This window comes from Geotrypetes seraphini, chromosome 2, assembly GCF_902459505.1.
Source record: "Geotrypetes seraphini chromosome 2, aGeoSer1.1, whole genome shotgun sequence".
Taxonomy (NCBI): Eukaryota; Metazoa; Chordata; class Amphibia; order Gymnophiona; family Dermophiidae; genus Geotrypetes; species Geotrypetes seraphini.
Window position 1 is genome coordinate 353,437,702 of NC_047085.1, and position 14,766 is coordinate 353,452,467.

Genomic DNA, 14,766 nt, shown 5'->3' on the forward strand with positions numbered 1-14,766 from the left:
AAACAGCCTTTGGCAAAGCACGTCTGAACCCATCACCCAAGAATGTGAGGTAAGTGTTTTTGGAAATAAGTTTAACAATTTTTTGATTGGGGCTTTTTTTTCAAGAGTGCAGTGATTGAGAGAATCGGCCAAGAAGTACTATACTGGGCTTGACCCAGCATCTGGTCTCTTTGCTTACGCTGCCAAGCACTGTGGAGAAATGGTAACAACATAGTATAATTTGACTGCTGGTTTGTTTGTTGTTTGCTGTGAGTAGTAAACATGTTTCCATGGCTCTTTTAGACATTATGGGGCACAGGGCAGAAATGTGGGCAAGGACTCTCAAGGTCCGCCAGCAGGCTGTTACTCCTTCAGTTTGATAGGTATGGGGCTCCTTGTGGTATGAGAGCCCAGGGAAGTCGCCATGTTTCCCCTAACACTGATCCTGCTGAAAATCATATTGATACAACAGTAAGGCAGAAATAGTCAAAAAGGTTCACAAAGGGGGCGCTCAGGATCAAAGCTGTGCACACCACGCAAGCCGCGGTGAAAACTATTGAGATAATATCAAGTATTAAGGGTGCTCTCAGTGTGAGCAAGCAGCAACAGGAGACAAGCTCCAACACTTCATAACTCAGGTAAAGGTAATATACCCCCACCCGCACACCATCACTGAGCACCCTGGGCGTGCAATAAATCAAAGTGAAAATGTTCACAAATCAAGAGCGAGTGAATCAACTAGAGTGAATAACAGGTGAGACCTGGGCGACCCCTAAATGAACCCTACCAGCCGATAATACTTGATATTATCTCGATAGTTTTCACGCGGCTTGCGTGGTGTGCACAGCTTTGATCCTGAGTGCCCTCTTTGTGAACCTTTTTGACTATTTCTGCCTTACTGTTGTATCTAGTTTAGGTTGTGTCAGTAGTTTTTGGAGTGTGTCTTGTTGAAAATCATATTGAAGCATGGTTGCTATAGGCTTAGGATAAAATACAAATGAAGTGGTTCTGTGCATGATAGTGAAGTGAGGGTGAGAGGATAGGACTGGAGGACTTTTTACAAGTTTGATTAGAAATTTTGGGCTCCTTTTACAAAGCCACGGTAGAGGTTTCTACCGCTGGCTGGCAAGGTAAATGCTCTGACGCTCATAGGAATTATATGAGCATCGGAGCATTTATCTCGCCGGCCTGCAGTAAAAAACTTCTAGTGCGGCTTTGTAAAAGCTGGTGTTTGTCTTGAAGACGCTGCTTTTTTTCTTTTACTGAATCAAGTCTGAAATTCTTTCTTGTCCACAACCAATATGTGATCTAGCATTTGTCTCTGACCATACATATGAGAAAAGAAGCTCAGCTCTCCCCCCCCAATTATTTTATGAATTAAAATATTTTCATTTATAAAAAAATTAATCTGAATAAATATTAAAACTAAAAGTTAATATCACTTGATGGCAAAATAATTCTTTGTGTGCTACACATATTTTATACTTTCTTTAAACTTATAAGCAGTAATTATTTGCACATATTTGGCACAAGTAAACTTTCTGTAAAATTTCAAATACCATAGAACAGGTGTTTTTTTGTTGTTTTTGCATTGCTTACCATAGTACACATTTCTTATTAAAGACTTATATTTTAACATTACAACAAGACACTAGCTGCTTTTCATGCTTGCTTTGAAAATCATTCTAGTTCAAATTAAGTTGTATTTAATCACATTAACAAGGCAAAATAATTGTTTGAAAATCATTCCATTCAGATTTGATATTACATGTAATAGCTAATATTATTAGACAAATAAGCAGATCACCATCAGTCACATTTCGTGAGTTTATCACAAAAATCTGCATGACCTAAAATTTGCTAATGTACATAAGTTCAGTCTCCTTAGCTGCAAGAGATCGTGGTTGCCATTGATGTAAAGTGGGAGGACATTTTGGTAAGTAGGTGATTTAGTGATTATAGTCTAGGTAATACATTCTGTTCTGGTAAGTGTTTCACTAGATTACTTGCTAGTGATTTATAATGAACACAAGTGTAAAAAAAGTTAAGGGAAGGCAGAGTAGAAATATGGCAGAACCTGAATAATCTGTGTTCTGTTTATTTAATGATACCACTATAGTATACTCATGCTTGCTGATTCCAACAAAATGATCAGCATGTATTGATAGCTGCCAATTGAAGAATACATGACTGACTTTTTTATACTCCACAACTAGTTTCCCTTGAATCAATCGGACCTCTACATATGTTTATTAAACTCAGAAAATAATGTCTATGTCCTATATTATCAGTTTCTAATCATTTAAATCAGATTTCAGAAAAAATAACGTTGTGTTTCTCTTTCAAACCACCTATTCTGATGTATTATTGAAATATTAAAAAGTATACACTATGAAAGCCTCAGGCAGCTAATCAGATTGTCAATCTTTCTTTTCCAGCATATATTGAAGATCCCACAAATGTGATAGGGTACCGGAAACAAACTGTTTAAATCTGTCATCATTAATTACATTTTGAGTAATTAAAAGTGATTTGATTTCTACATTGACTTCACTTATCAAATCTCTGGAAGCCAATACCATACATACTGTCAAACCACTGGGGAGAGAACGTGGTTCTCCACCTCTGGCAACTGTTTATATATGACTTATGAGATGATATGATGCCCTCATAAAAGACACAGCATGGTGCCCTGTTACACAAATAACACTGTAACAAAACACAATAACAAACCATGCTGTAACAAAACACAGCAGCCTCTAGCTTCAATGTTTTGCCATAGGAAGGGAGTGGGACAAAGTCTTTGGAAATTAGAGCTCTTTGTAAAAGTGTTGGCATCCCTATTATTCTCTCACCTTGAAAGTAGAAGTCGTATTTCTTGATTTGGTGGTAAGAGTTATGGGGTAATTCTGTAACTTGGGAACAAGATGTAGGCGCTACAATGGAGTCTGCTTAGCACTAATTCTATAATGGCATTTAGGTATTTAAGCCATTATAGAATACTAGCTCAAAGCTATATTGGTGCGCCCATTTATGAGAGACCAATGGCTGGAGTAAGTTGGCGTACCTAAATGCGCCATGCAATGCACACAACTGATAGCATTCAATAAGTTGTGTGCAGCGCTTGGCAACATGCCCAGGTCCCTCCCTTTTTCTGTCTACATGAACGGACCCTCGCAGCTTAACACTGCACAATTTGGTCGTATACTTTCTAGAACAGCTCCTAGTACTGATGCATGGAGATGCCAATTATTGGCACCTCTGACACACTCGTAAGTGCTAGCATTCTATAAACTGCACACACTCAGCATTTAATAGTAAGCACCAAGTTCTAGAATGAGGGGGTAAGTCTTTTGATTTGGTGGAAAGAGTTACGCCTTTCTTTTGCTCCATTCCTTGAAGAGGGCTTTATGCAAGATTTTTAAAAAAATGATTGGATTTAGCCAAGATTGGTACAGAGCAAACGTCTACTTCAAATAAAATCCATCGTAGTGACTGCAAGACAGTGAATACATGCGAAAAAGAACTGAGTCAGAACATCTCTATTTGGAACTAATATTTTCTTTTCCTTTGTTACATAAAGTAATGAACAATAACAGCTGAATTAGGTATACAAAACATACTTTTTTGTTTAAAAGATAATATACTTGAGTACTATTGACAAAAAAAGTGCATCTTTAAAAAGTGAAGCCTTGATTATGAAACGCGATATCCTTTCTGAAGTCTCTTGAAAATTTAAGGCAGCGTTTCACTTAGATCACAATGCTGAAGACTTGGACAGTGTTCTTAGTGAGGTATCCAAACACAGCCCTATTATGGAGGCATTGTAGGTATTTGAGGGATCCATTTTCTACTGGACATGGGTATAATGGCTGTTAAAGGAAGGCACTCTCGTGTACAGCCTTAGGCAGTGTGTTATTGGCAGTATAGTTTTAGCGTTATTAATACATTACAGTGGATTCTCTAGCTGATTCCTGGAAGAAAAATACAAAAAAACAAAACAAATTATTAATGTGCTTGATACAGTAGATGGGTATTAACTTTAGAGCTTACTGGGCCCAATATTCAAAAAAAGTTGAGTTCCTAAATTTATGTTCCTAAAGGCATTGCTATTAACATGGGCTGCCACTACATTGTAACAGTAAATTTTGGCAGATAAAGACCTGCATGGTCCATCCAGTCTGACCAAAAAGGTGGCCAGAGCTGAATCTGGCATTCTGCAAAGCCCTTTCTGAAATACATGCAGGAATTAATGACTACATTCCATGGGAAGAGCCATTTTACAATTGTCGATCTCTTAAACAAGGGAAGCAACATGTATGTTGTTATTTCGGAAAAGAAGTTTAAGAGCTGACAAAAGATGTATATGTCTGCCATTTCAGAAAACTACATGTCCAGGGCTGCCAATCAAGCATACAGTGTGCAACAATGCAGCAGAAATTGTTTTAAGGGACAAAAAACAAAATACTGGGGGATGAAACGGATGATCTTTGCTAATCTCTCTAGTAGTGTGCTGGCCAAAAAAACCACTTTTCTAAAACCAAGGCATACCTGGAAGCAGCTATAAATCCTAATTATCTTGGCATGCATAAGCTTGGGTTCTTTCTGAAGCAGGGAATATAAGGGGACGATTCTCTAATGTTCTTGGTAAAATCTGCCATTTTGCTGTCATGGCTGCTATTGTAATGATTTCAAAAAGGTGAGCCATTCTTAAAAAACTGCGCATGCAAATGAGGTTTGCAGAGAGTCGTGGAGGGTTGCTAAATTTGCATGTGCCCATCACTGCTGAGAGCGATCAGCACATGTGCAGAATGCACCCGCAAATTTTTTTTAAAAAGACCACAAATTGAAGATCGGCAGGAGGGACGCCCACTCTCTCCTACCGCTTGATGGCAACCCACCTGATACACACACCCCGGCAGTGTGAGGGATGCCCACTCCCTCCTGCTACTGCCATCAAGCAACCCACACGACACCCACCCTCAGCAGTGGGAGGGATGCCCCCTCCCTCGCACTATCGCTATCGAGCAACGCCCCCCCAGCAGCCTACTTCCTCCCCCGCCACCGTCGTGCCCCTGATGACTCCCCTGTACCACTGCCTATCCCCCATACCCCCTATCTTGATAACAAAGGCCAGACAGAGGGATGCCTACTCCCTCCGGCTAGCAGGCCCGCCTCTTCATAATGGCGGGCATTCTCCTCTCAAATACATCCTGGGATCGCACTGTGGAGGGGCCTATGGCTCTGATTGGCTCAGGTTGCTTATGGCCCCTCCCAGTTTCCTTGGGAATAATGTCATGAAACAGCAAAAGAGCTTTTTATGCCAGTTATTTTAGAATCCTTGTTCATGATTTACATGTGTAAATCTCAGCACAGATAGAAAACATGATTTTAGACAGCCAGGATTTACATATGGAAATCTGCAATATCTGCATTTGGCAAGGAGCATGGCCTTGGCATGTTTTTAGGAGACACACAGGGGAAGATTCTCAAAACTTAACCTTTGCCTTTAATGCGGTTGCTAAACTGGCTCCAGCCAGTTTAGCGAGCATGTAGGAGCCTTGAAACTCAGTTGAAAAGTTGTTTAAATGGCATTTTTCTTAACTGAGTTGGGACCAGCAGTGCCTAACAAATTGGCACCAATTAGAAAATCTGGGCCTAACCGCGATATTCAGCAATACGTTGCTGGTTAAGTGCGCTGAATATTAGCCGCTAGCCCTGACCGTGACTAAGTTATTTAATCAGTCAGTGGCCAGCTAAATCACTTTGAATAACAGCCCCAAGCTCTTTTGTATCTTTAAGGCAATTTTCTTTTGGTTACAGCTCAATCATAATTACTTTAAGTGCCCAGTTGAAAATATATATATATATATATATTTTACCAATAATTCCTTGGCAGTATTATTCCTGTCTTTATTTCTTTGTGTCAAAGATCCTTGAAGTATGAAATTTCTGTTAAATGTCCTTAATGTTGTCACTTGAGAATTTTCAGCTTTCTCACCTACAAAGTACACAATAAAATGCAAACAGTTCATGAATGCATGACATCAAATATAAGGCTGGAAGTGGCAACAATCTACTTGCACTGAAGAATGCTCCAACATGGTCATCCAGCAAAGTTGCTTATCTATTCCAGGTGTTTTCCATAAGCATCAGCATTAATCAGGCACAAGAGTGGCTAATGCCATCAGATGGCGCCATAATGGAAGAGGTCTTCCAGACCTCAGGACTAGGAAAAGCACTGAGCATTCTCAGCCTGTTTCATGTGCAGCTGTTCCCTTGGTTATGTTAAAGTTCAGAGTCAACTCACAGAGAGATGGACAGGATTAAATACTGCTGTATATAGAGATCACCTGTAACAGATAAGCAACTTTGCTTTTTTTTTTCTCTCCTTTACGAGCAGAATTCAATCAGACACACAAGTAAGTGACTCCTAATCTCAAAATTGCTTCTTATTAGAGAAAATTGTTCCACCTGTGAGAAGCAACCTGATTGCTAGTGTGAGAGCTGTGTAGTTCATATGAACTGAGAGGGTAAAAGGGGTGCCTAGATTTAGGTATCAGCAGGGGCGTAGCCAGAAGTCTTTTTTTTATTTTTTTTTTGGGGGGGGGGGGCAAAAGTAGATTGCAGCATCTCAATATTATCTCTCCCTCCTCACAGCCATACCTGTCTGCCACAATAAAATATTACCTTTGCTGACAGGGATGTCAAGCCCTGCCAGCTGAAGACATCTCCTGCCTGAGTCATGTCTGAAGCAGCAGTTAGACCTGAAATGAGCATGTGCGAGAGAGACATTTTTGTGACTGAAGTGCACCTGCTGATTTACATAAGTGCTACAGCAGGAATGACTGAGGCAGGAGATGTCTTTAGCTGGAAGGGCTTGGCATCACCACCAGCCATGAAAGCAGCCAAAAATAAGAAGGCCCTGACCACTGAGTGCTAGAAAAGCACCTATATGAAGCTTATTATGTATAAAAAGTAGGCATTTGCTTTTCTTTATAGAAAATTATAATGCCTCTATATAGTTCCATGGTACGTGAATATTGGATTAAATTCTGATTGCCTATCTCAAAAAAAGATATAGTGGGATTAGAAAAGGTTCAAAGAAGAGCAGCCAAAATGATAAAGGGGATGGAACTCCTCTCATACGAAGAAAGGCTAAAGAGGTTGGAGCACTTCAGCTTGGAAAAGAGATACAAAATCCTGAGGTCTACAAAATCCTGAGTGGTGTAAAAGACCAGGGAACATCCAATGAAGTTATATGAAAAAACCTTTAAAACAAATAGGAGGGAATATTTTTTCACTCAAAGAATAGTTATAACATTTACTTCTATTTATATCAATGGTTTAGTGTTTTGTATGGTTTTATATATATCTATGAAATATTTTTCTGTTTTTAAGGTTTGTGTAGACTTCTGAAACATGGCCCTGTTGATTCCACTCTATACTATAGTTCTTCACACAACGTGTAATTAAACTCTGAAATTTGTTGCCAGAGAATGTGGTGAAATCAGTTAGTTTAGCTCGGTTTAGAAAAGGTTTGGATAATTCCTAAAAGGGAAGTCCAAAGGCCATTATTGAGATGGCATGGGGAAATCCACTGCTTATTCCTAGGATAAGCAGCATAAAATCTATTTTACTACTTGGGATCTAGCTAAGTAGTTATGACCTGGGTTAGCCACTTTCGGAAACAGGATACTGGGCTTGATGGACCTTTGGTCTATCCCAGTATGGCAATTCTTATGTTCTTAACTTAATAATGAGTCCTCTTTATTTGTAGACTCTGTACCACTGACTGGAGGCGTTTTAGCTTTTATATCTCAGTGTATCTGACAGTGTCAACAGCATCATGTACTTATTCAATAAGAAGATTATCATACAGCTTCAGAAATAATTATATTTCGCTACAACTGAGTCCCCCCACATAGCCCTGAAGCTTCTGGTTCTTTCCAAGAGGGGTATTAGAGTGATCTTAGCCTTTATTCTGGCCGATTCTACCACAACTGAACTGCGAGAAAGTTGAGTTTTATTAATTCTAGGTTGGGGCTGTTCAAATTTAAGGGCTCCTTTTACTAAGCTGTGCTAGCGTTTTTAGTGTGCGCTAAAGATTAGCACGCGCTAACCCCGCGCTACACAAAAAATACTAATGCCAGCTCTATGGAGGCATTAGCTTGTAGTGCATGCTAAAACCGCTAGCGCAGCTTAGTAAAAGGAGCTTTAAGTCTATGAATTTAAGTCCATATTCATAGACTTCAATTATATAGATACTGGAGTATGCCAAATAGGAGCCGGCTACTCCTAAAACAGCGTCTTGTTCAGAACCGCCACCATATCTTTGCTAACTTACATTAATGTGAGCAGTTTCTTGTTGCAAATGAAAAGTCAGTTCTTTAGCCATCTTTTGTACAAATCTAGGATAGGAGATAATTTCATACAAGGAAGGCTTTGTCACATTGGAGGTGGTGGATCAGACAGGATGCACGATGACAGATCATCCCTATTACGAGGAGAGTCAGATGCTGGTGACTATGGTTTCTCATATCCTCTAGAACAGTGATTCCCAACCCTGTCCTGGAGGACCACCAGGCCAATCGGGTTTTCAGGCTAGCCCTAATGAATATGCATGAGAGAGATTTGCATATGATGGAAGTGATAGGCATGCAAATTTGCTTCATGCATATTCATTAGGGCTAGCCTGAAAACCCAATTGGCCTGGTGTTCCTCCAGGACAGGGTTGGGAACCACTGCTCTAGAACAGTCAAACGAGGGGGGATAAAGACAAGCAATGACTCCTGTGTGACTCAGTGAAAAATCATTGCCCAAGTATAATCTCAGTGGACTTAGAATATTGTGGCACAGATTGAGAAGAATGTAAAGAGATTCTGGATAATTCTTTGTGTTACCCTTTAATAAAGTCATTCTCTGTAAAAAGCAATGTGATTAATCTGGAAGCTGCAAGGACGCTGAAGGAAAGGAGCCCAACTCCTTATTGGTTAGTAGAAGAAAGCAGTGTTGGATTCTATTGTGCTGAGAAGATGGGAACCACAAGTACAAGGGGGCACTTGGAGAAATTGAAAGGGGACAGGTTTAGAACAAATGCTAGGAAGTTCTTCTTTACTCAGAGGGTGGTGGACACATGGAATGCGCTCCCGGAGGTTGTGATAGGGCAGAGCATGCTACGGGGGGTTCAAGGAAGGTTTAGATAAATTCCTGAAGGATAAGGGGATTGAGGGGTACAGATAGAAGTAGAGATAGGTTATAGGAAAAGTCAGGGACCACCTAACAGGTCATGGACCTGATGGGCCGCCGCTGGTGCGGACTGCTGGGCACGATGGACCTCTGGTCTGACCCAGCGGAGGCTGCTCCTAAAACAGCGTCTTGTTCAGAACTGCCACCATATCTTTGCTAACTTACATTAATGTAAGCAATCTGCACTTAGGTGGGACTTAGAAATATTTTGGAGGTTTTTTGCTTTGCTATATTGCACCGCTCAGACTGAAAGACCAATGCGGAGATGATTGTTGTATGCTCAAAAAGCCATATGTGGGCAGAAGTTTAGTATAGTGTTGAGGTCTGAGATAACTGATCCAGCCCGGTCTGTTGGCATCAGTCACTTCTGCGCATGATTCAATCATCTTGATGGAGAATACAAATCTATAAATATTTTATTGTTGATATTACTTTACCTTTCAGAGGTAAGATAAGCTATATGATGGCAACATTTAGTTAAAATGTGATTTACAAATTTACATATAAATGATTTAACCCCCCTGGAAAACTTGTTAGGGGAAGGGGTAAAATGCGGACCTCACGGACCTGGCGGATCTAAACCCGCACGTCCTTAAAAATCTGAGGTCCGTGCCACTTGTAATTAGTTTCTGGCTTTGACAGACCTCGGTGACTATTTAGCTCTGACGGATCCGTTTCAGCATAGGGAGGGAAAAGTATTAGGATCCATCAGATCTAAAATGTCTTTTCCACGCCCAAGGAACCAGAGGCTTGCCAGAATAAGTAATCAGTCAGTGTAAATTATTCAGGGATGGGAAGACAGATCGCCAGAAATAGGTGTGCCTGCTACAATGTCTGAGGATATTTCAATTAAAAGCCGCAGAACTGTTTGGGCTGATTCACTCTGACCGCTGCAACGTGTCAAACCCCAATTCCAACCTGCACCAAAGCCCGGAGACGTCACTCCTGGACGGCAAAGCACTTCCATCCCCACAACGGTAGTCTCTGGCTCTGACAGACCTGGTTGACAATTTAGCTCTGACGGATCCTAATACTTTTCCCTCCCTATGCTGAGACGGATCCGTCAGAGCTAAATTGTCACCGAGGTCTGTCAGAGCCAGAAACTAACTACAAGTGGCACGGACTTCAGATTTTTAAGGACGTGCGGGTTTAGATCCGTGAGGTCCGTGTTTTACCCCTTCCCACTTGTTAGTAGAGTTCAAGAATAAAATATTTTTATTTTTGATTCCCCTGGATTAAAAATGTTCTGCTTTGATTGGTTAAACATATGAAAGGGCTTTCACAAATGATGTATTTTCCCAATGAAAATATTTTCCCCATGGAGTACTTAATTTCCCCCCGGGGGGGGGGGGAAAGGGTGTTAAATAATGTGCACACACACAATTGCACTTTGAAGTTCATGAACATTTTATCCGTGTTGCAATATCCACAGAAGTAGCAGGGTATAAGATATGGGGAAGTTTCTCTATAAGTTAGGCATAAAATTTTGTACTTTGCAACTGTGCGTGTTACTGAACATTATCCTGTTTAGAATATTAAGAATGTTCTGCCAAATAATTAATTCAAATATGGGGCTCAGAATGTTAAAGGAATTTTAAAAAATTTCTAAGCTTTAATCATTTAAATTGTTTTCCTAGTATAAGTGAAACCACAGTGGGGAGGGGGGGGGGTTCAAGTGGTAATAGCATTAGCCATTCATAAAGAAACTCAGGGGTCCTTTTATCAAGCCGCGCTAGCAGGGTTAGCGTGTCGGACACTTCATTACGCGCTAACCCCCGTGGCTGGCTAAAAAACTAACGCCTGCTCAATGCGTTAAACCCCTACCGCAGCTTGGTAAAAGGACTCCTTAATGTCTTTATCTTGGAAAAATACTAATAAGGCTTCATGGACAATATACTTTGCAAATAAAACAAGTGTTCTTCAAATAGAATTCAATATAAACATTGGAATGGTTTGAGGTTTTACAGACCTACAGGTAATTAGCTTCTTTGACTTTACAGGCCACATTTAAGACACAATAATAAAATCAAATTTGCCATGACAGGAAATTAGCCCCAAATGTACATAGTAAAAAAAAAAAAAAATCAATTCCTCGATTGGTATTGAGTCAAAATCTGATCCCTTGTGACTTAACAATGGCTCAGTACTAAATGTGTATCTGTGTTCTTAATAAGCTGAAGTCATGTATAGGTGAATTTCAATATGTAGAACCCAATTTTACACAGAATGTGGAGACCAGAACTGAGACATATAAGTCAGGATGTACTGAATTCTGATGGTATTTTAGAAAAGGTACTGATAGCATAAAGTTTGATACTTGCAGGAGTACACATGTCTTTGAAAGGCAGGAAAAAAAAACAACAACAGACAGTCCACAGTCAGTTGGAGAAAATCAAGAAAAAAACCCAGTATGGTGAAAAGTCTTTAATAATGTTAATTTCATTTGCTGGTACAAAAGTCACCTGCCCAATATGGCCATGTTTCAGCTTGTGCCTAATTCAGGAAAACATGATGTAACCATAATAGGGAAGCTCAAATTTAATTGTCAAGATTTCAAATAACCAGCAAGGAGATCTAATCAATTTCTTTCTGAAGATCAAAGACTCCATTGAGCAAAAGGGCATTCCTATGTGTTTTAAACATATTTTTGTAAATCCAATAAATGATCTTCTCCATTTTTGGTCTATCAATACAAACATGTTGAAAGGCCTTCTTTGTACCTGCTTCCTATGAGGAACCCTTCTGCCCTGCCTCATATAGGCCCTCTTTTACTAAGCCATGGTAGAGGTTCCTACCGTAACCTGGTGCGCTAAATGTTCCGACGCTACTCTGATGCTCATAGGAAATCTATGAGCGTTGGAGCATTTAGCACCCCGGGTCATGGTAGAAACCTCTACTATGGCCTAGTAAAATGTGGCCATAGTAACAAACTTTTCAAAAAAATTTTTCAAATATCTTAACCCCTCCTCTTTTACCTCCAGAAGATTCACCTACCAAATTACCCACCTTAACACCTTCCAATTAAACAAATACCATAAATAGATTGTAACCTACCCTCTCTAACTGCATTCCATATGTATTTTTCATACAGTTCTTCACTGTCAGTTTAATTTCCATCCTATAAGTTCACATAGAATTTTTCTTTTTTCAACCATCTTTATTTTCTCTTCTTTATTAATTTCCAGGTACTTTAGTTAGATTGTGAGCCTTCGGGACAGTAAGGGAATTTTTTAAAGTACCTTCTTACTTCTCATTTATAATCTTAATGTATATTTTCTTCAAACCGCTTAGAACCTAACGGATGTAGCGGTATATAAGAAATAAATTACATTACATTACAAACCTGTAAGTACCCATACAAATTTCTACAGTCCAACCCAAATTCACCCCATGGGTTTCTTCAAATTCTCCCCTTCTTCTCATAGTTGCCCTTCTCTGCCAAGACTTTGCCTTTGCTGCCCCTTAAAAAAAGATATACCAGCCTCTGGAGGGAAATTCTAAATCCTAGTTACCACAAAAAGGGTCCCACCAACTAGCCCTGGCTCTTGTTTACCCATTGCCAGGTTCATCATGTAGAATGGACAAGCCGATCCTGTATTGCCCAGCTTCCCCAGTAGGTATGTGTGTGCAATTATATGCCAATGAATAAGGGTTCATCAACTATAAAACCTCCAGAGAACAGCAATTGCTTAACAGACTACATAATCACTAACTTCATCTCTATAAATTGTATATCAACTGTTTGTTGGCAACCATCTTCACATCTACCCCAATGTTGCATTCTCATCACTCTTGCTACCCCTTCCCCTGTAATCACCCAAATTCCCTACCACCCTACTCCATTAAAAATGTTATGGCCTACAAAATTGATTTAATGTGCATTAACCTATAAATTAATGCATAATAATCAATTGCCATATGTTAAAACGTTCTAAGGTGGGTTAAAAAAATTGTCTTAACATGAATGTGAGAAATGAACCAAAAGTGAAAACTGGGGGAAAGGCCAAATTTTCTGAAAATAAACCAAAAGTTTTGCTTATGCATGTCCATAACATTTACACCATAAAATGGAAAAACTTGCATTGTGGTACTCTCTATTTTTACAACAGCAAAACAAACTGTGGACAAAACACAATGTTATTGACTTTCCTTTATTTCTTCAATCAATGATAAGATAATGTCCACATCAACCTTATAAGAAACTAACGGACCCGACATGGGCCGTGTTTCGGCTAAAAAGCCTTTCTCAAAGGTCCGGTCGTTTAATGATATGTTGGTATTGTGCAGTTAGTTTCCAAATCGTAAATTCTGATGTGGAGAAAGAAGCAGGATTGACCGCTGATGTGCAGAAATCTGCTGTGTTCAAAAGTTTTCTGCACATCAGCGGTCAGCCTGCTCCTTCCTCCACATCGGAATTTATGATTTGGAAACTAACTGCACAATACCAACATATCATTAAATGACCAGACCTTTGAGAAAGGCCTGTGTCGAATCCGTTGGTTTCTTATATGGTTGATGTGGACATTATCTAAAGTTGAAAGGGGATAGATTCCGTACAAACGTAAGGAAGTTCTTCTTCACCCAGAGAGTGGTAGAAAGCTGGAACGCTCTTCCAGAGGCTGTTATAGGGGAAAACACCCTCCAAGAATTCAAGACAAAGTTAGACAAGTTTCTGCTGAACAAGAACGTGCGCTGGTAGGGCTAGTCTCAGTTAGGGTGCTGGTCTTAGACCAGAGGGCCGCCGCGTGAGCGGACTGCTGGGCATGATGGACCACTGGTCTGACTCAGCAGTGGCAATTCTTATGTTCTTATCTTATCATTGATTGAAGAAATAAAGGAAAGTCAAAAACATTGCGCTTGTCCACAGTTTATTTCGTTGTTGGATTGCTCCTTTTTCTGTGGAATATTGAGTCTTCCTGTTTTTGCTTCTCACAGTTTGATATACTGTTGACTCTATTTTTAATCAACTGAGGATTCCTTTTATGTCAGCTTAACCTTTTTGGTAAGCAGTACAAATTTAGGGGACTTTTACTAAAATACATTAAGCAGCTAATGCAGTTATCAGTGTGATAGACAGTAGCACAGACCTGCACTACTACCTACCGTGCTAAAATAGGAGCGTGTGTGTTAAAAATGCCACATTAGCTGCCCAAATGGGAGTGGGCTGATCTGGACATGACAGGAATGGGAGGATGTGTGGCTGGCTGTGAAGCTAGTGCATGGGTCTTTTACTATTTACAACAGTGTCCCGCAAACTCAATTCTAGCCATTTTCAGGTTTTATGCTCAAAGACACGTACATTGTTTTGCTCATAATTTTATCTTTGCACCCTACATCATCCAGACCCCTGAGGAAGGTGGTCTCGCCGAAACACGGACTGTATTTTTATTGTGAAAAGCAAATAAAAATCATCTTTCAGGACATCCACAGTCTGTTGTTTTTATCTTTGGATTGTTTTTACTGTGGATCATTGGGTCTCCCTTTTTGTTTTTTTGTGTTGTTCTTATTGAATTTTAACATAAAGGCCTCTTAGTTTGC

At 39.8% G+C, this 14,766-nt stretch overlaps 1 protein-coding gene across 4 annotated transcripts in view; it reads right to left on the reverse strand.

Annotated features, from left to right (window-relative positions):
- Positions 1-907: 907 nt before the first annotated feature.
- MYRIP (myosin VIIA and Rab interacting protein) overlaps positions 908-14,766 on the reverse strand; it is a 438,913-nt gene continuing 425,054 nt past the window's right edge. For all 4 annotated transcript variants that reach the window (XM_033930406.1, XM_033930409.1, XM_033930410.1 and 1 more), the window contains exons 16-17: positions 5,862-5,980; positions 908-3,953 (exon numbers count right to left, since the gene is read on the reverse strand). In XM_033930406.1, the coding sequence (XP_033786297.1) occupies positions 3,921-3,953; positions 5,862-5,980 (152 nt within the window). In that variant the 3' untranslated portion in view covers positions 908-3,920. The remainder of the gene's footprint in view (positions 3,954-5,861; positions 5,981-14,766) is intronic.